We start from the raw sequence: 20,252 nt of genomic DNA, 5'->3' as shown, positions 1-20,252 counted from the left end.
CCATCTAAATCTGTCACCCGTAGACTGTACTCACCTGGTCCAGTGAGTGGACCCAGAAGCCTGTGTGTTGCCTGCTGTGTTCGCTGGTGTGGAAAACCTCTAAACTCTCAGTCAAAACCCAGATTGTTTTGTATCTCCAGTCGTATGTCAGTCATGCAGTCAGGGGATATACTTTGCTCTCTCTCAGCTGAAGTAGTTTTGACTGGAAAATGTCAAATGCAAATGTGCATTTGGTTCGCTTAAACATTTGCTATGTTGCGGAATGGTTGAACATTGGAAAGAAAAACAATATTTATGAAATTTAATATGGGGTATTAAATTTAACAGAAGTTTTTTTTTCTACCCAGTTATACACAAAGAGCAGTCCAGTTCCAATATTTAATAATATACTTCACAGCAGAGGAATGGCTCTGACAATCATGAAGATCACATGAGGAGAGGAGAGGAGGGTGGTGTTCAGAAAAGAGAGGAGAGAGGTGGTTTAGGATGAAAAGAGGGTGGTGTTCAGGCTCTCTGGGGGTTGAGGGTGGAGAGGAGGGAGGTGGAGGAAGATGGTGTTCAGACTCTCTGGGGGTTGAGGGTGGAGAGGAGGGAGGTGGAGGAAGATGGTGTTCAGGCTCTCTGGGGGTTGAGGGTGGAGAGGAGGGAGGTGGAGGAAGATGGTGTTCAGGCTCTTTGGGGGTTGAGGGTGGAGAGGAGGGAGGTGGAGGAAGATGGTGTTCAGGCTCTCTGAGGTGTGAGTTTGGAGAGAAGGTAGGTGAGGGAGGAGGGTGGTTGGAGGTGGAAGTAGTAGGCTGCTGCTCCTCCCACCATCGCTGTGAGGCTGAGCTTTAGCAGACGGCCCGCTACAGAACATCCCTGCTTCTCCTCCACCTGGTACAAGGATGAAGGCAGAAGAACACATCATGTTATAATAACCTATTCGATACCAATGTACATTCATCTTAAATACAAATATCTTAGATGCATCTTCAGTATGAATATATAATAAATATGTCACCTGTCTGGTCTTGAAGGGCTGGAACATGCGTTCAAACTGGGTGAAGATGGCTCGGCGTGCCCCGGACCATTTCCCTGGGCCGGTGATACGGTATTGGTAGGCAGTGACGGGACCCCACAGAACCCTCTTGAATAGGGGGTAGTCAGTGAAGAACAGCCAGGCCAGGCTGGGTCTGACCCCCACCTCTCCAGCGATGTCATCCATGTAGGACACAAAGTCCACCTGCAGCGGCACCAGCTTGGATACGATGTAGCTGTGGACAGGACAGAGCAACAGTCGTCAGTTATTAATTATTCAGGATATTGATTAGTAATACCCAGCTTTTATTATTTTTATTTAATCCATTTTAGAATAAAGCTGTAACGTATCAAAATGTGGAAAGAGTCAAGGGGTCTGAATAATTTCCGAAAGCATTGTATTCATGTATGCATGAAGCTTAGATGTTAAATGGCTTTGGGATGGACAGCCATCTCACTTCTTGTCCATGTCCTTGGTGTCGCACTCCACAGCCTTCAGCATGGCCCGGTTGGACGGTAGCTTCTTATGACCTGAGAAACACGAGACAGAACTAAGACCACTCCTCTGATCAGAACTACACATGAAGCAGGTGGGGGTAGAAGCAAATGATGTGCAGTAATGGATCCTGATACCTCTCTACTGGCTATTACTCAGTCTGACCTTTAAAGACACGTGTGACCCAGCGGGACTGCATCTCTGCCTGGGGCATGATGGCACCCAGGGCATGGATGAAGCCTACTACGGCCATGGTGGGGTGCTCCAGGGTGGGGGGAAACACATGCTTGTACAGCCCCAACCGGTGGCCAGACTTATGCATTACGTTGGGAGGCAGGAAGGGAAAGTCGTAGTTGTAACCCGTAGCGAACACAATCACATCCACCTAGAAAACGAAACACACTTAGCCATGTTAAACGTTAATAGGGTGTGTGAATGCGAGCATGTATGTTTCAGTGTGTGTATCTGTGTCTGGCTGTGTGTCCACCTTGTCCACCACACTCCCATCCTCAAACACCACACTGGAGCCTCTGATCTGTTGGACATTGGGTTTGACCATGACTCCACCAGTCAAGATCTTATTGGGAAGCTCATCATTTATCACTGGAATCGTACTGAACAACCTAGTTGAGAGCGGAAGGGATGAAAAGAGAGGATGTATACATGTATTGTGTACACACACACACACACACACACACACACACACACACCCCTACCTACCTACCTACCTACCTGTGTTTGGGTTTGAGGGCGTACATGGTGTGGTCATACATGGCGTTGAGCTTCTTCTCTCCGAACCAGCTGAGCCAGTTAACTGGCAGCAGTTGGAACAGGATGTGGACAAAGCGTGTGTTATACTTCATGTCCACGGGCAAGCCGTTGTCCGACATCACACGTATAACCCACGCACCGCGACGCGTGCTCAGATACACCTGCAGAACGGGAGATAGGAGGGATGGGATAATTCATTTATCAAGAGAGAACATAAGAGAACATTCTTCCCCCAGCTCACACTTACACCAAGAAAACAGACAATAAGAAACAAACAACCCATACAAATAAACACAGAAACTATGCCAATTGAAAATCGGACCCTGTATTAGTGGTTACCTGCTCTGAATCTGACCCTGTATCAGTTGTTAGTTACCTGCTCGGCCACCCGGCTGGACTCCACAGCGATGTCTCCTCCAGAGTTGCCGATGCCGATCACCACCACCCTCTTCCCACGAAGGTCCTCTGGACCCTTATAATCCCAACTGTGGAAGTACTTCCCCTCAAACGACTCAATACCTGAAACCAACAGAATACTCGATTGGCATGCTCTACTGTGTGTGTGTATATTCAGTATATACAGTATGTGTGTGTCAGAAGATAGTCTCAGCTCTGATAATGGTTCAAGGAGTTTTTTCTTGCCATTGTGCTAACTGCTTACTCTGGGGGTCTGGGCCAGGTTATTGTAAAGCACTTTTTTTACAAAAAAATGATTTTTATTTGTTGATTGATTCTGCTGACCTGAGAAGTCTTTAAGTGGAAGGTGTGGGTAGGAGTAGTGACCAGAGCAGACGATGACAGAGTCAAACATGTGTCTCTCCTCCTGTCCCTCCCTGTTCTCTGTCACTACCTCCCACTGGCCTGAATGACTGAAGTCTGGCCTCTGTCTCACACTCCGCACACTGGTCTGAAACACACACAATTAACCAACCTTGAACCCACCAACCAGCCCGTTATTCCCCATAATTGGGTTTGTAAAGTCACTGCTGTCACCTGGAAGTGGATGTGCTGCAGCAGTTTGAAGTGTTCAGCATAGAGCCTGAAGTACTGCAGGATACGGGAGTGGTGCATGTAGTTGGGGTAGTCAGCTGGGATGGGGAAGTCGCTGAAACACATCATCTCCTTGGAGATATTGATGGTGAGGGAACGGTAGATACTGGCTCTGTTGGGCTCAGAAACTTCCTGGAAGGAGGCAGACATGTTTAAATCATAGCGCTATGATCATCAATATCCATATCATCATCTGATAACTGACTGTTCCCTTGTGCTTACATAATAAATAAGATCTCACTCTGTGAGCATATTAGGTCAACTCAAACTTGGAACTGTTTCACCCATTTAAAATCATTACATTATGTTAGCTGCGCTAGGCACAACAGTGTGGTAACTATTCTGTAGATTGATACATACAGATATATAACATGGATTTGGTCTCCTCCCCTTTGATTCTATAACACCCTCCACTCTTCTGGAAAGGCTTTCCACTAGATGTTGGAACATTGCCGTGGGGACTTGCTTCCATTCAGCCACAAGAGCATTAGTGAAGTCGGGCTCTGATGTTGGGCGATTAGGCCTGGCTTGCAGTTGACGTTCCAATTCATTCCATAGGTGTTCGATGGGATTGAGATCAGAGCTCTGTTCAGGCCAGTCAAGTTCTTCCACAATGATCTTGACAAACCATTTCTGTATGGACTTCGCTTTGTGCACAGGGGCATTGTCATGCTGAAACAGGAAAGGGCCTTCCCTAAACTATTGCCACAAAGTTGGAAGCACAGAATCCTCTAGAATGGCATTATATGCTTCACCAGAACTAAGGGGCCTAGCCCGAACCATAAAAAACAGCCCAAGACATTATTCCTTGTCCACCCAACTTTACAGTTGGCACTATGCATTGGGGAAGGTACTGTAGCATTCTCCTGGTATCCACCAAACCCAGATTCGTCCGTCGGACTGCCAGATGGTGAAGCGTGAGTCATGAAATCCAGAGAACGCGTTTCCACTGCTCCAGGGTCCAATGATGGCGAGCTTTAAACCACTCCAGCCGACACTTGGCATTGATTTTAGGCTTGTGTGTGGCTACTCGGCCATGGAAACCCATTTCATGAAGCTCCCGACGAACATTGCTTCCAGAGGCAGTTTGGAACTCTGTAGTGAGTGTTGCAACCGAGGACAGACGATTTATACGCACTATGAGCTTCAGCACTTGGCGGTCCCATTCTGTGAGCTTGCGTGGCCTACCACTTCGCAAACTGAGCTGTTGTTGCTCCTAGACGTTTCCACTTTACAATAACGGCACTTACAGTTGACCGGGGCAGTTCTAGCAAGGCAACATTTTTGACGAACTGACTTGTTGGAAAGGTGGCATCCTATGACGGTGCCATGTTGAAAGTCACTGAGCGATTCAGTAAGACCATTCTATTGCCAATGTTTGTCTATGGAGCTTGCATGGCGGTGTGCTCGATTTTATACACCCGTCAGCAAACGGGTGTGGCTGAAATAGTTAGTCCACTAATTTGATGACTACATACTTTTGTATATATTGTCCACCTTTGGACTGTTAGTGCCAACATGGCGACCATTATAACATCCTGAATAAATCTGCAAACTAAGTTTGCCAAATGTAATGTACATCAGTCCCTGGTCCCAGGCCTTGCCTTGAACTTCCACAGCCCCCCGATGTCATCACTGCTCTCGAAGCAGGTGGGCTCCAGACCCTCGTCCAGACAGCTCTTGATGCTGGTCAGACCTGAGGGACCCGCCCCAATCACTGCTACTGTACGCACCATGATGGAACTACAGAGAGAGAGAGAGAAGGTTAGTACCATGCTGGAACTACAAGGAGTAGGGAGAGTGATGGTTAGTATGGTACTACAGGGAGAGACACACTTCAAGCCCCTACCCCCAGACAAGGGAAAGGAGAGAGGGAGGAAGAGTAGGAGAGGAGAAAGAGGGAGGGAGAGTATAGGAGAGAAGGATAGACAGCAGAGGTTGTAGGCAGAAGAACTCATTGTAGGCAGAAGAACTCAGCAGTTTGTTGTGCAAACCTTAATTGCTCTAATTTAACTTACATACACTGAGTGTACACAACATTAGGAATGCCTGATATTTCCATGACATCCTGACCAGGTGAAAGCTAGGATCCCTTATTGATGTCACCTTTTAAATCCACGTCAATCAGTGTAGATTAAGGTGGAGGAGAGGGTGAATGGCCAATACAAAATATGTAAGTGCCTTTGAACAGGGTTTGGTAGTGGGTGTCAGGTGCACAGGTTTGAGTGTGTCAAGAAGTGCTGCTGGGTTTTTCCACGCTCAATAGTTTCCAGTGTGTATCAAGAATGTTCCACCACCCAAAGGACATCTAACCAACTTGTGGGAAGCATTGGAGTTAACATGGGCCAGCAGTGGAACGCCTTCGACACATTGTGCAGTCCATGCCCCCGACAAATTGAGGCTGTTCTGAGGGCAAAAGGGGGCGCAGCTCAATATCAGGAAGGTGTACACTCTGTGTAGATGATATCAGGCAGGAGAGTGGAGAGATGTTCTTTAGTGTTATGATAAAAATAGAATGCTGAAGATAAGGTCACAGCAATGGCTTCTCTCCAGGTCGTTTAGTTACATTTAAATGTAATAATCTGACTTTTGAGCGATAACTATGCCAAACCCTGCAAACATTGACCAGTTTGAAATTAGGCTAAACATTAGAAAAAGCATAGGCCAAACTTGCACGCCTATTGTAATACCAGGTGCATGGAGAAAAACTGCATGCTGATTAGAAAACAAACTGCTGCATGCTGGTGATCTTAAAGAGGAACTCTGATTTGGCCTGTTCTTGCTCCTCATGTAATGCTGGCAGCCATGACACACCCATCTGTCAGAACCTTGCCAGCAGGCGTTTCCCCCCACTCAATCACAACAAACAAACTTCCTGCAGGTTGAGTTCAATTCACATGACCAGACGTGAAATGGGTTTAGAATATTTTTTAAAGGAATGGCATGTGACACAAAAAAAGAGGAGGAATTACTGTTTGGTCAGGTTTAAGTAGGGGGGTAGTGGTGATTAAAAAGAGTGAAAACAGGGGTGGAGATTAGCAGTTAGTAGCAGCTGGAGGAGTTACATTCAAGGCAAACTAGTAAAGTGTTGCAAAAAATAGGCTGATTTGCAATGGTTAACAGCTGGTGCTTGTTGAGTTGCTAGGCAACTAGTTAAGTGTTATATTCAAGTCTGGTCCCTTCTCCTGAATTTGTTTAATCCTTAACGCCATTTCACTACTGTCAGGACTAGACATGAAATGGGTTTAGAATATTTATTGAGGAGGTGGAATGGATGCGAGAATGAGGATTCAGCAGGGAAATGAGAATGGACCGGATGAAGCCAAGGGCTGCAGATCAAACATCCGGAGGGGTTGACTCTGTAGGGTTTGGCTTGGAGCCTCAGGTAAACATCACCGTCAGGTCGTGGTACAGTAGTTAGGCAGTATCCCCAATAAGAGACCACCAAGTTAGTTGGACCCTGGATAGGAAGTGAGCTGTTCTGGACTTCATGTGCAGAATGATTGGCGATATAGTGGAGGTAGAACAGTCATACGGACTAGGTGCCCATGGAGAAAACTAACCATAGACCCCAGGAGAGCAAGCAGAAGTAACCGTGTTAAGGAAAAAACTCCCTTGAATGAAAAAAACCTTGAGGAACCAGACTCAGCTGGGGAACAAATACTATTTTTGCAGGTTGGGCAGGATACAGTGCGTGAAGTAGATGGTGTCCGTGAAATGAGGCGGAGACTGGAGGACTGAGACTGAGTTAATGCAGGTTCTGCGAGATTGTGTTGTGGGCTGTCCTGATGTTTATGTCAGAGCGGATGTAGGAATGATAGACTTGAGAGGACCAGTGGCCGAGGAGTTGTACGGTGTGGTCTGCGATGCTGTGTCGGGATGCAATGGAGGCGGCAGGTGTGTCCAGAGAATTGGTCAACAAGATAACCGGACAGGGATAGTATTTGTCTCAGATGGGAATGGAATCATTGACGAGAGGCGATGGAAGCAGAATCAGTGTTGAATAGTGGGTCGGATGGAGAGACATGTTGAGATTGTCTGAGCTGCAGGAAGTAGGTAAGTGGTTCACAGAGGCTGAGGGTAGATGGTAGCCGGAACTGGTAGACTGGTGTGGTCCTGCCAAACTGATTGAGGATGGGAACGTCTGACACACTAGGATGTTGAGAAGGGTTGTAGATAGTAGATGAGGATGTAAACTCTGAACATTGCAGGAATCCCAAAAAATGCCAAAAGACACATTGATTATGGTGTGGAAGAGACTGTGATGGAGATGTAACCAGACCGCAGCGTCTGGATGCAGGCAGACAGGATGTCGAGTGTTATGGACTGGTGTCGAGGGGGGGACTTCTGTGCGTTGGAAGCCCTTGAGGAGAAGGGAGACATGCAGGTGAGAGGAGGAACATGAAGACCCAGTAAGCAACTTGAGAAAGATGTTGATCCTGGTCAGGTACATCCGGATGGATGATATCCGCATGAAGAGGGATGAGCTGGCATGGGTGAAGAAGGCAAACATGGTGACCAAGTCGTTGGAGGAAAAAGGCAGGTGATAGAGGGCATTCGGAAAGTATTTAGACCCCTTGACTTTTTCCACTTTGTTACGCTACAGCCTTATTCTAAAATTGACTAAATAATTTCCCCCCTCATCTATCTACACATAATAATGACAAAGCAAAAAGAGGTTTTTCAGACATTTTTGCAAAAAATATACAAATATTTATTAACTTTTTTTTACCCCGTATTCTCCCCAATTGGTAGTTACAGTCTTGTCTCACCGCTGCAACTCCCATACAGACTGGGGAGAGGCCAATGTCGAGAGCCGTGTGTCCTCCGAAACACAACTCAACCAAGCCACACTGTTTCTTGACACAATGCCAGGAAGCCAGCAACACTAATGTGTCAGAGGAAACACCGTGCCCCTGGCGACCGTGTCAGCGTGCACTGCATCTGGCCCGCCACAGGAGTTGCTAGTGCACGATGGGAGAAGGACATCCCTGCTGGCCAAACCCTCTCCTAACCCGGACGACGCTGGGCCAATTGTGCACCCCATGGGTATCCCGGTCATGGCCAGCTGCGACAGAGCCTGGACTTGAACCCAGATTCTCTAGTGGTACAGCTAGCACCGTGATGCAGTGCCTTAGACCACTGCACCACTCGGGAGGCCAAATATTTACATTTACATAAGTATTCAGACCCTTTACTCAGTACTTTGTTGAAGCACCTTTGACAGAGATTACAGCCTTGAGTCTTCTTGGGTATGATGCTACAAGCTTGGCACACCTTTATTGGGGAGTTTCTCACATTCTTCTCTGTAGATCTTCTTAATCTGTGTCAGGTTGGATGGGGAGCGTCGCTGCACAGCTATTTTCAGGGTCTCTCCAGAGATGTTTGATTGGGTTCAAGTCCAAGCTCTGGCTGGGCCACTCAAGGACATTCAGAGACTTATCCCGAAGCCACTCCTGCGTTGTTTTGGCTGTGTAATTAGGATCGTTTTCCTGTTGGAAGATGAACCTTCGCCCCAGTCTGGGGTCCTGAGCGCTCTGGAGCAGGTTTTCATTAAGGATCTCTCTGTACTTTGCGCTGTTAATCTTTCCCTCTATCCTGACTAGTCCCCCAGGCCCTGCCACTGAAAAACATCCCCACAGCATGATACTGCCACCACCATGCCTCACCGTAGGGATGGTGCCATGTTTCCTCCAGACGGGACACTAGGCCAAAGAGTTGAATCTTAGTTTCATCAGACCAGAGAATCTTGTTTCTCATGGTCTGAGATTCCTTTAGGTGCCTTTTGCAAGCTCCAAGAGAGCAGTCATGTGTCTTTTACTGAGAAGTGGCTTCCGTCTGGCCACTCTACCATAAAGGCCTGATTAGTGGAGTGCTGCAGAGATGGTTGTCCTTCCGGAAGTTTCTCCCATCTCCACAGAGGAACTCTGGAGCTCTGTCAGAGTGACAGAGTTCTTGGTCACCTCCCTGACCAAGGCCCTTCTCCCCCGATTGCTTAATTAGGCCAGGCGGCCAGCTCTAGGAAGAGTCTTGGTGGTTTCAAACTTCCTCCATTTAAGAATGATGGAAGCCACTGTTTTCCTGGGGACCTACAGTGCTGCAGACATTTTTTGGTACCCTTCCCAAGATCTGTGCCCCCGACACAATCCTGTCTTGGAGCTCTACAGACAATTCCTTCGACCTCATGGCTTGGTTTTTGCTCTGACATGCATTGTCAGCTGTTGGACCTTATATAGACAGGTGTGTGCCTTTCCAAATCATGTCTAATCAATTGAATTTATCACAGGTGGACTCCAATGAAGTTGTAGAAACATCTCAAGGATGATCAATGGAAAAGGATGCTCCTGAGCTCAATTTTGAGTCTCATAGCAAAGGGTCTGAATACTAAAGCAAATAAGGCATTTCTATATTTTTTAAGGTCATCATGGAATAAGGAGGGACTGGGGTTTGTAGGGGTTCTGCATCTGTGGCCAAGTGCCGTAATCTCTGAAATTGGAGACGGGACAGATAACATTGGCCGGTTACATTGGCTGGGTACATGTCCAGCTCTGAGAAGGAACTGACAGACGTCTAACCTGGCTGTCTTCGGAAGCTCATGATAGGTAGGGAGTCAGAACGGCCCCGGTTAATGAGGGCCCTTCTGGACCCTTCATTTCCTCAGAGAAAAGCGGCTACGGCAGCAAACCAATGACCTCTGTAGAAACTTCCGTACCCGATGGAAGAGGCAGTGCAGTGAAAAGCTGTAAGTCTTCAGGAGAAGAGACAGTCATCATAGAAAAAGGTGATACCGTTCCAATGACTGAGGAGAAGGTGCCAAAGCCTGAGCTCCGAGAGGCACGAGGGATCTAAGACCACGGCGTGAAGCAGGAAAGGCACGGAGGTGGCCAGGGAGAGAAGGTGGGACAGGACGGAACTGTCTTAAGGGGTGATCCTGATGGCAGAGATCAGGTGGCCCAGCAGTGAAAGCCGCTGACTTTTAGTGCAGTGTGGAGATTACAAGTAATTGGATAGCGGGAGGGAAATGCGTTTGTAGAGAGGCCAGGAGGCCTGAAAGGAGACTTTGTCCAGTATGATTCTGAGAAATTTGAGGTGAGTGGAGGGGTGAAGGTGGAATATTGAAGAATCTTAAATATACATACCCACTACCATTCAAACGTTTGGGGTCACTTAGAAATGTCTGTGTTTTTGAATGAAAAGCAAAAAAAAATCTCCATTAAAATAACATAAAATTGATCATAAATACAGCATAGACATTGTTAATGTTGTAAATGACTATTGTAGCTAGAAACGGCAGATTTTTTATGGAATATCTACATAGGCGTATAGAGGTCCATTATCAGCAACCATCATGTGTTCCAATGGAAAGTTGTGTTCGCTAATCCAAGTTGATAATTTTAAAGGCTAATTGATCATTAGAAAACCTTTTTACAATTGTTAGCACAGCTGAAAACTGTTGTTTTGATTAAAGAAGCAATAAAACTGTCCTTCTTTAGACGAGTTGAGTATGTGGAGCATCAGCATGTGGGTTCGATTACAGGCTCAAAATGGCCAGAAACAAAGACTTTCTTCTGAAACTTGTCAGTCTATTATTTTTCTAATAAATGAAGGCTGTTCCATGTGAGAAATTGCCAAGAAACTGAAGATCTCATACAACGCTGTGTACTACTCCCTTGACAGAACAGCGCAACCTGTCTCTAACCAGAATAGAAAAATTGGGAGGCCCCGGTACACAACTGAGAAAGAGGTACATTAGAGTGTCTAGTTTGAGAAACCGACGCCTCACAAGTCCTCAACTGGCAGCTTCATTAAGTAGTACTCGCAAAAAACACCAGTCTCAACGTCAACAGTGAAGAGGTGACTCTGGAATACTGGCCTTCTAGGCAGAGTTGCAAAGAAAAAGCCCTATCTCAGTCTGGCCAATAAAAATAAAATATTAAGATGGGCAAAAGAACACACACTGGACAGAGGAACTCTGCCTAGGCCAGCATCCGAGTCACCTCTTCACTGTTGACGTTGAGACCGGTGTTTTGCAGGTACTATTTAATGAAGCTGCCAGTTGGGGACTTGTGAGGAGTCAGTTTCATAGGGAACATTCATTTCACTAGGCAAGTCAGTTAAGAACAAATTCTTATTTACAAAGACAGTCAAGGAACAGTGGGTAAACTGCCTTGTTCAGGGTCAGAACAACAGATTTTTACCTTGTCAGCTCAAGGATTTGATCTAGTAACCTTTTGTTTACTTGCCCAATGCTCTAACCACTACCTGCCGCCCCAGACTTGAGGACCGACGAACTCCATACTAGGGTCCTTTGGCAGGGTATGCAAACCATAGAACTTTGGCTGTGGAGGCATGGCCAATCTGTAGCTATAGGACACATGATCCTTTGAACGCATTTGGGGGCAAAGAAATAATGGAGCCCTGTTCAATGAAGGGAAGCGAAGTGGGTGGAGGGGTGATTTGCAAATGGAGCGTGGCAAAAGAGGGCATCATTGTAATCCAAACCCAACCTTCTTTATGACTAAAATGATCCTATTTACACGTACATTAGAACACTAGAATAAATGTTTCTGACTCATATCAATGTCACATAGGCTGTTTTGAAAAGGATGAGTTGCTTTTTAGGGGCAGTCACTCTTTAATGCACCACAGAATTGAAGGCTCTTTTTACCCACGTTTTGATTTCAACAGACATTCATTGTTTAATTCAAATATGAAATCTAATCCTCGTGAAGATAATCCTACCTCTAACACTTCAATTTAGACAAAAAGATTTTCCATCATTAAGACATTAGGCTTAAATATAACAGAACATCTACAGAATTCTTTATTCCACTGTAATTGCAGTATACATTCTGCATAATAGTGTACAGAGCACATGACATTTCTACATAGATTCTAGCAGTAATGTCTTCTCTAATGCGACTTACCTTTGTGTTGAGTGTCGGCAGGTGAGGGTTGTGTGTGTGTGTGTGTCAAAAGGGAAGAGCTCATCACAGCCTTTATTGCCGAGCAAACACAGTGACGTTTTTTTAATCATCACAAAATAAGACCTGGATCAAAGTGAACATGTTTAACATTGACAGGAGTGCAATGACCTGTGTTATATTGGTGGAGGTTAGATATTACAGTCAAAACAAATATCTGGCATTGCACCACATCTGGTACATTTCCATGACGCAGATTTCTACCATACTACATATTCTAGATCAGATTTCTACCATACTACATATTCTAGATCAGATTTCTACCATACTACATATTCTAGATCAGATTTCTACCATACTACATATTCTAGATCAGATTTCTACCATACTACATATTCTAGATCAGATTTCTACCATACTACATATTCTAGATCAGATTTCTACCATACTACATATTCTAGATCAGATTTCTACCATACTACATATTCTAGATCAGATTTCTACCATACTACATATTCTAGATCAGATTTCTACCATACTACATATTCTAGATCAGATTTCTACCATACTACATATTCTAGATCAGATTTCTACCATACTACATATTCTAGATCAGATTTCTACCATATTACATATTCTAGATCAGATTTCTACCATACTACATATTCTAGATCAGATTTAAAACAAACAATTCTGCAGCGTCAAGCTCCATTTAACATTCCACTTTGTCATTTCTAGTTTTCAGCTACTTCTATTAAGCCACAAAAGATAAAACTGATGTCATTTTGTCCCAGATAACTAAATATAAACCACATGATGAGTCAATGTCACAACTTGACACATTTATTTAAAAAATATATATACAGAATTAATGCAATCATTCTGGAGTACGCTTCCAAAATCCATAGAATAAAGTCAAATTTGCTACAGTATAAAGTCAACCCAAAATAACAATGTTTGTGTCAGCAAACTTTGTTTGACTGTACAGAGGCTGAGATGGCCAAACTGGTAGCGCACAGTTCCAAACAGACTACTAGCTCCAAGTCCGGGGCCTATAGGGTTCTGGCCAAAAGTAGTTTGGGACTAAAATTTGTCAAAAACTCCAGTCACACAAGTCATAGACAGTTCTCTCTGCAAGCAGTATCAATGCAGTCTGGAACCAAAAGGAGCTCCTACTCACAAGCCATAAGACTGCTGAACAGTTTGTTAAATAACTACCCGGACTAACTCTTTTGACTCATTACATACACTGCTGCTACTGTTTAGCTAGCCTGTCACCTAGACACTTTATCCCTAACTACAGTATTTTTATTTATTTAATTGAACCTTTATTTAACTAGGCAAGCCAGTTAAGAACAAAGTCTTATTTACAATGACGGCCTACACCAACCAAACCTGGACGACGCTGGGCCCATTGTGCACCGCCCTACGGGACTCCCAATCACGGCTGGTTGTGTTTCAGCCAACCACTCCAAAAGTTTGGACACACTTACTCTTTCCAGGATTTTCCTGTATTTGTACTATTTTCTACATTGTAGAATAATGGTGAATACATCAAAACTATGAAATAACACATGGCCATGAGGCAAGTGGTAACTAAAACAGAGTTTAATGGCTGTGATAGGAGAAAACTGAGGATGGATGAACAATATTGTAGTTTCTGGAGCTAAGCACAGGCAAAATCCTAGAGGAAAACCTGGTTTAGTCTGCTTTCCACCACACACTCTGGGAGATAAATTCACCGTTCAGCAGGACAGTAACCTAAAACAAGGCCAAATCTACACTGGAATAGTTTACCAAGAAGACGGTGAAATGTTCCAGAGTGGCCAAGTTACAGTTTTGATTTAAACCTGCTTGAAAATGTATAACAAGACCTGAAAATGGTTGTCTAGCAATGATCAACAACCAATTTGACAGAGCTTAAATCATTTTTCAAAATAATAAAATGTTGCGCAATCTAGGTGTGGAAAGCCCTTAAGAGACTTACCCAGAAAGGTGGTTCTAACTCAGTGTTGAATACTTGTCTAAATTAAAATATATTAGTGTTGAATTAATGACTTTTTAAATTTTTTTTTTACAATTGTTAGAACTTTTCTTCCACTTTGACAGAGTATTTTGTGTAGATTGTTGACAAAAAATTAAAATTAAAACCATTTTAATCCCACTTTGTAACAAAATGTGGGGGAAAAAATCAAGGGGTGTGAATACTTTCTGAAGGCACTGTATCTACCTCAATTACCTCGTACCCTGCACATCAACTCGGTACAGGTGCCCAGTATATACTGCCAAGTTATCGTTACTCATTGTGTATTTATTCCTTGTGTTATTATATATTTTTTTGCATTGTTGGTTAGGGCCCATAAGTAAGCATTTCACTGTTAGTCTACACCTGTTGATTACGAAGCATGTGACAAATAACATTTGATTGGGCATAATATTCTCAGAAATACGTTAGTGAGTAGATAGACAACACACAACAGAATGAGATGCGTTCTTCCTTATTGCAATGTTAAGAGAACCATGACTGCTTTGGTTGGTTGTTTCTCATGAGAAGATAACAGAATGCAGTTTCTGGGGAAGCCATGTCATTGGTTCTTGAATCGGTACAATTCGACCAATCACTGGTTAGGTCTAATTTCTACTACTGCATTATTGCTAAGGAAATACAGCTTGTATGTATGCATGTATGAATATATATATTTGAGAGAGAGAGAAACTGTTGTTTACAACAGTCAGAGACAAAGACCCTACTGATGTAGACCATCTCTCAGGGAACAGTACATGAAGACTAATCAAGACCAACTCATCATGTGTAGCTGCACTCACTGCATTGTAACATATACCAAATCTTCACCATCAAAATATTTCTCAGCAAAATACTTAATGTTTAGTTTGGAGTCATACTTGAGCTGGATGCAACATAACAGTAGATAAGTGAGGGGGAGTCAAGGGAAAGTAGTGATTCAGCTGGGGGGAATACAAGATGCATGGCGAAGAGCAGCTGAGGAATGGAGCGCTAAGGGAGTCTGACTCTTCTCTCTGAGCAGAAGTAGACATGGGGGGCCGAGAGAGGGAGAGACAGCTGTAATAGAGTGAGGGTGAGAGATGGAGAGAGGGAGAGAGAGAGAGAGATACAGCTGTAATAGAGTGAGGGTGAGAGACGGTAAGAGAGAGAGGGAGAGAGAGAGAGAGAGAGACGTGGCTAATAAGCTGCTCCTCCGTATTTAACCACGGCGAATGTGTTTGAGTGGGTGGCCTCCTCACTCACACACACCTCTTCCAGGTTTCTCTCAGTTACAGCAGAATCCACTCAGCTGAGAGGAGGATAGGAGAGAGAGTGTTTTTGGTCTCAGAGGAGATAGAGAAAAGTGGCTGGGGGATAGAAGAGGGAATATTAGTCATCAGAGTCAACAAAAGAATGTTCCGTCTGCCAGGATTAGGGTGTGTGCAGGATCTTCACAATGTGACAACAGCCAAATGACCACTGTCTGTAAACACCCAGGACACCTGAGAACTCTCTGACTGAGTCTCTCACTCCTGCCTCACATGCACCAGAGAATGTACATTCAAATAGAGGGGAGGCCATGAGTAGTCAGAGCAGAGAGCAGTTTAACAGTAGGGCAGTTAAGGACACGGTGGAAAGCACTTGGCCACTAGATCCGGCCCACAGCTAACTAGTAGCTAAGGCACGCACCATGGTTACACCATTACCACCCTTAGCGGAGTTGCCAACAACCAGATGTATCCCTTTGACATTGAAGGGGGATTTGTATTTTATACCCAAGAGCAGGAACAGCACTATTTAGTGGTCAGAACCTGGTAATATCAGAATGTATTACAACTTCAAAGACTAATCTCTCTGAACAGGGGGATAAAAACATCACCAAATTCACTGAGAATACATTACATAAGATGAAGAAACAATACTCCGAGCCGCAGCTTCATACCACTTGTCAATCATATAAAACTGGTACTGTATATTTGTTGGGTTGAGAGTGGCGTGGGGTGTGGTGGTTTGTGGGTGGCTTTTCACCATTTCTTTGGAATCCTCATGTCTAACTCATGGTTTGAATTTTTTTTGGGGGGTCCAAATCAGATGTTATGTAGTATATTAGAATCCTATAATTTAAAAATGGCCAATTTGGGTGCAATCAATTAGCTTAATTTCTCAGAGATGAAATTATATTTCAACTAAATAATGTTGCAATAAGGCAAATCTTATCAGTTTCTAACTACAGAAACATTTTCAGAACAATTGGAGATGGTGGGTGTCATGGCTCACTGAAATGACATGGAATGACCCGCCTGCTACGTTAGGTTACACCGCTACAACAGCAGGCGTCACACAGGGGTTTAACCTGGACAAACATTAAATGATGCACCTCAGACGGGTGCTTTGTCTACACCTACACACAGACATTACAATGTGTGTGTGTGTCAGTTACACCTGTAACAAAACAGTACAGCAGGAATGAGCAACCAGTCTTGGACATTCACCGTCTTGTGATCTCAAATGCGGAAGACACATTTCAGTTGAAGGCATTCAGTTGTACAGCTGACTAGGTGCCTTCCCTTGCTATCAGAAAGACAAAAAGCTATTCTACTTCTATCATCTCTGGGACTGAACTATAAAACCTGCCCTGGCCTCTCCGGTTTTCCCTGCAACCACTGCAAACCTGTTGCAAAACTATTTAGACAGTTACTATAAGGAATCAACTCTCCACAAGATGAGAACCATCTTCAGGATCAGGTCTCAGAGCCATAGATAAGGAGAGATCACGTTTAACACATTAAAAGGTTATAAAATGAATGAACTACATGTTTGATGTCAGCGTAGCTGTAAAGTTGTTGGGTAATCTAATTTGGAATGAAAACCATGCCTCCTGTCTCTGGTTAAAACATCATCAATGTTAATTATTTTTTAGCATTCACCCATCTGTAGACAACTGGTATTATTCCTCAAGATCTGCAATAACACATTCAGGGTGACTATATTTCAGTGAGAAATAAAAAAGACAAACCATTTCATTTTGTGAACTTTACATAGAGTAGCACAGTATGAGTCATAATACCCGTAAAACCAAGTGGTCAAACAAGTTCATTGTTCCAAACCTTTTTCCACCATACATTTTAGAAACACTTCACTGTGTTTCATGTAGGCTTACCTTGGCATGACATTCTGATAACCGTGTAAATCGCTCTAGGACAAGGTGACTTTTATCAATATATTTGCCTGTATTTACCACCCAAAATGTAAACGTTAATAATTAGCTGCTAATGTGACTATCTTAAAGAACTACAAACGCCATGATGATGTGGATGAGAATGCCGAATCAAGGCAAAGGTAAGTCTCTAGATTAACTAACTATCTAATGTTAGCTAAATATAGTAATGAATAAATTGCCTACATTTCTTTAAAATTGACAATTCTGTGAATGGTCTTGTGCAAGTTTTAAATTGGAAGGCCATAAAGGCCAGGAAGGCCATAAAGATCATCAAGGACAACAACCACCCGAGCCACTGCCTGTTTACCCCGCTATCATCCAGAAGGCGAGGTCAGTACAGGTGCATCAAAGCTGGGACCGAGAGACTGAAAAACAGCTTCTATCTCAAGGCCATCAGACTGTTAAACAGACACCACTAACATTGAGTGGCTGCTGCCAACAAACACACTGACTCAACTCCAGCCACTTTAATAATGGGAATTGATGGGAATTGATGTAAAATATATCACTAGCCACTTTAAACAATGCTACTTAATATAATGTTTACATACCCTACATTATTCATCTCATATGTATATGTATATACTGTACTCTATATCATCTACTGCATCTTTATGTAATACATGTATCACTAGCCACTTTAAACTATGCCACTTTGTTTACATACTCATCTCATATGTATATACTGTACACGATACCATCTACTGCATCTTGCCTATGCCGCTCTGTACCATCACTCATTCATATATCCTTATGTACATATTCTTTATCCCTTTACACTTGTGTGTATAAGGTAGTAGTTTTGGAATTGTTAGCTAGATTACTTGTTGATTATTACTGCATTGTCGGAACTAGAATCACAAGCATTTCGCTACACTCGCATTAACATCTGCTAACCATGTGTATGTGACAAATACAATTTGATTTGATTTGATTTGATTTTTGATTTGATTTAATTAGTATTGTCAAATTTTCAAATAGAGCCGAATACATTGATAAAAGTCACCTTGTATTTAGCCCCCAAAATGTAAACGTTAATAATTAGAGAGATTGAAACACAGCCCTTATTTGAAGTGTTTCTAAAATTCCCCATGGGAAAAATGATTGGAACCATTTCCCTGTTTGACCGTAAGGTTCTATGGCTGTTATGACACCTCCACTGTGAGGCTCTATACCATACAAGTTTAAAATAAGTCAATACATGATGTGTCCACACACACTTTCTCTCACTCCCTCTCTCTTTTATCGCAGTATGGAAGAGCACCCTGCTCCTAGGTACTTCTGATTGCAGTTACATATGGGTGGATGGTTGGTTGGTGGTAGGCTTTGTTGTAGTTGTTTGTCTTGAACAGGCAATGATGAGTGACCACAGTGTCAGTATGGGACAGGATCGGTCAATGTTTCATACATATTGGGACAGGGCGTCTGTCTCCCACCTACCACACCCTCCCATCCCCTCCTCTCCTCTCACCCCTGGATGAGCCCCAGGAGCCCCTGCATGCCCAGCGATGATACCCAGAGCATCTCCACCAGGTTGTACTGGCAGTAGCCCATCAGGAAGCCAAACAGCACCTCGGTCATGTTGTGTCTTCCCAGCAGCACCCGGCTCAGCCCCACCAGACCAGAGCACAGGAACACAAGCACCCGCAGGGGGGCGGCCAGCACCAAGTGGACCAGCAGGAAACGGGCACACATGGCTGCGTGGGTGGCGTGCCCCGGGGGGAAGGAGTAGCGGTCCACGGAGAAGGTGGCGAACATGTCCATGCGGTTGTGGGATGGGCGGCGCCGACGGACGACCGCTTTCACGATGCCAACCAGGATCAGGTCAAGAATGAGAGCTGAGGGGAGAAGACGCAGAATGGGGTGGGAGATATGAGAGAAAGGGTGAAAGAGATGAGAGCAATTACATGGTTGGCAAACAGACCAGTCAGTAAACCCACACAAACGTATAATGTTATCACAGTATATGAGACAACAAACTCTATGCCTGTTTGAGCCGAACCTCCACACAAATACACACGCGCTCAGTAACAGCTTTGGCCTTTTGCCAGAGAGAAGATGTGTGAGGAAAGAGAAAGAAACAAAGACAGAGAGAGCTGCAGTCTTTTCCTCCTTATCTGGGCTGTAAAGGAGCAGCTGTCATTGGCTCCTCCAGCCCTTCTGGCTACATCACACAGTCACACAACAGGGACCGCCTCTCCCGTCTGCTTATGTCACACAGCAACAGACTTCTGCCGACTGAGTGGTACCGGCACACTCTGCTACTGTACTGTAGATTCTAGCTCAGGCTGAACCTTGTGAATACTTAAACTGCACAGAGGACCCCTCGCTCTCTGTAACTCTCTGTCTGTTTATTTTTCTGTCTGTGAGACAGGCAGACATTCAGACACTCTTTCACCCCAGGACCACACCACCACTACACACCAACAGGGGACATTATCTGTCTTTTCTAGTGTCTGACTGTTCATAGCGTTGGAAGACTTGAGACGACAAGAGATGGCACACTCTGCCTGATCCCCCCTGGATGTGTATTTCTAGCATCAGCATTGTAAGTGTGTGTGTGAGAGAATCTGGCACCAGCGTTTTAAGTGTGTGTGTGAGAGAATCTGGCACCAGCATCTGAAGAGTGTGTGTGCGTGTTTACTAGTGATGCGCGGGTCAGCCGTTTGTTCACACACATTTGTTAATAACACATCCGCAACCGCCTGACTATGTGATGAAGTGAAACTGAGTCCTGCACCCAACCCTAACCTGCAAATAGGCCAATAG

At 44.2% G+C, this 20,252-nt stretch overlaps 1 protein-coding gene and 1 pseudogene across 3 annotated transcripts; both read right to left on the bottom strand.

Annotated features, from left to right (window-relative positions):
• Window positions 1-364: 364 nt before the first annotated feature.
• Window positions 365-12,392, bottom strand: LOC100136696 (flavin-containing monooxygenase FMO1). 3 transcript variants are annotated; one of them, XM_036976503.2, is made up of 12 exons: window positions 12,262-12,355; window positions 10,474-10,511; window positions 4,939-5,077; window positions 3,278-3,466; window positions 3,026-3,191; window positions 2,661-2,803; window positions 2,246-2,445; window positions 2,001-2,136; window positions 1,679-1,898; window positions 1,476-1,548; window positions 1,001-1,253; window positions 365-873 (listed from the first exon to the last, which is right to left on the bottom strand). In XM_036976503.2, the coding sequence occupies exons 3-12, from the start codon at window positions 5,068-5,070 to the stop codon at window positions 721-723; spliced, it is 1,665 nt and encodes a 554-aa protein (XP_036832398.1). In that variant the 5' UTR covers window positions 5,071-5,077; window positions 10,474-10,511; window positions 12,262-12,355; the 3' UTR covers window positions 365-720.
• Window positions 12,393-18,950: 6,558 nt separating this feature from the next.
• On the bottom strand, window positions 18,951-19,951 carry LOC110522995 (polyisoprenoid diphosphate/phosphate phosphohydrolase PLPP6 pseudogene; annotated as a pseudogene).
• Window positions 19,952-20,252: the final 301 nt, after the last annotated feature.

This window comes from Oncorhynchus mykiss, chromosome 5 (genome assembly GCF_057628025.1).
Source record: "Oncorhynchus mykiss isolate SJ-2025 chromosome 5, ASM5762802v1, whole genome shotgun sequence".
Taxonomy (NCBI): Eukaryota; Metazoa; Chordata; class Actinopteri; order Salmoniformes; family Salmonidae; genus Oncorhynchus; species Oncorhynchus mykiss.
The sequence above is the reverse complement of the archived record's forward strand: the minus strand, read 5'-3'. Positions and strand labels throughout refer to the sequence as shown.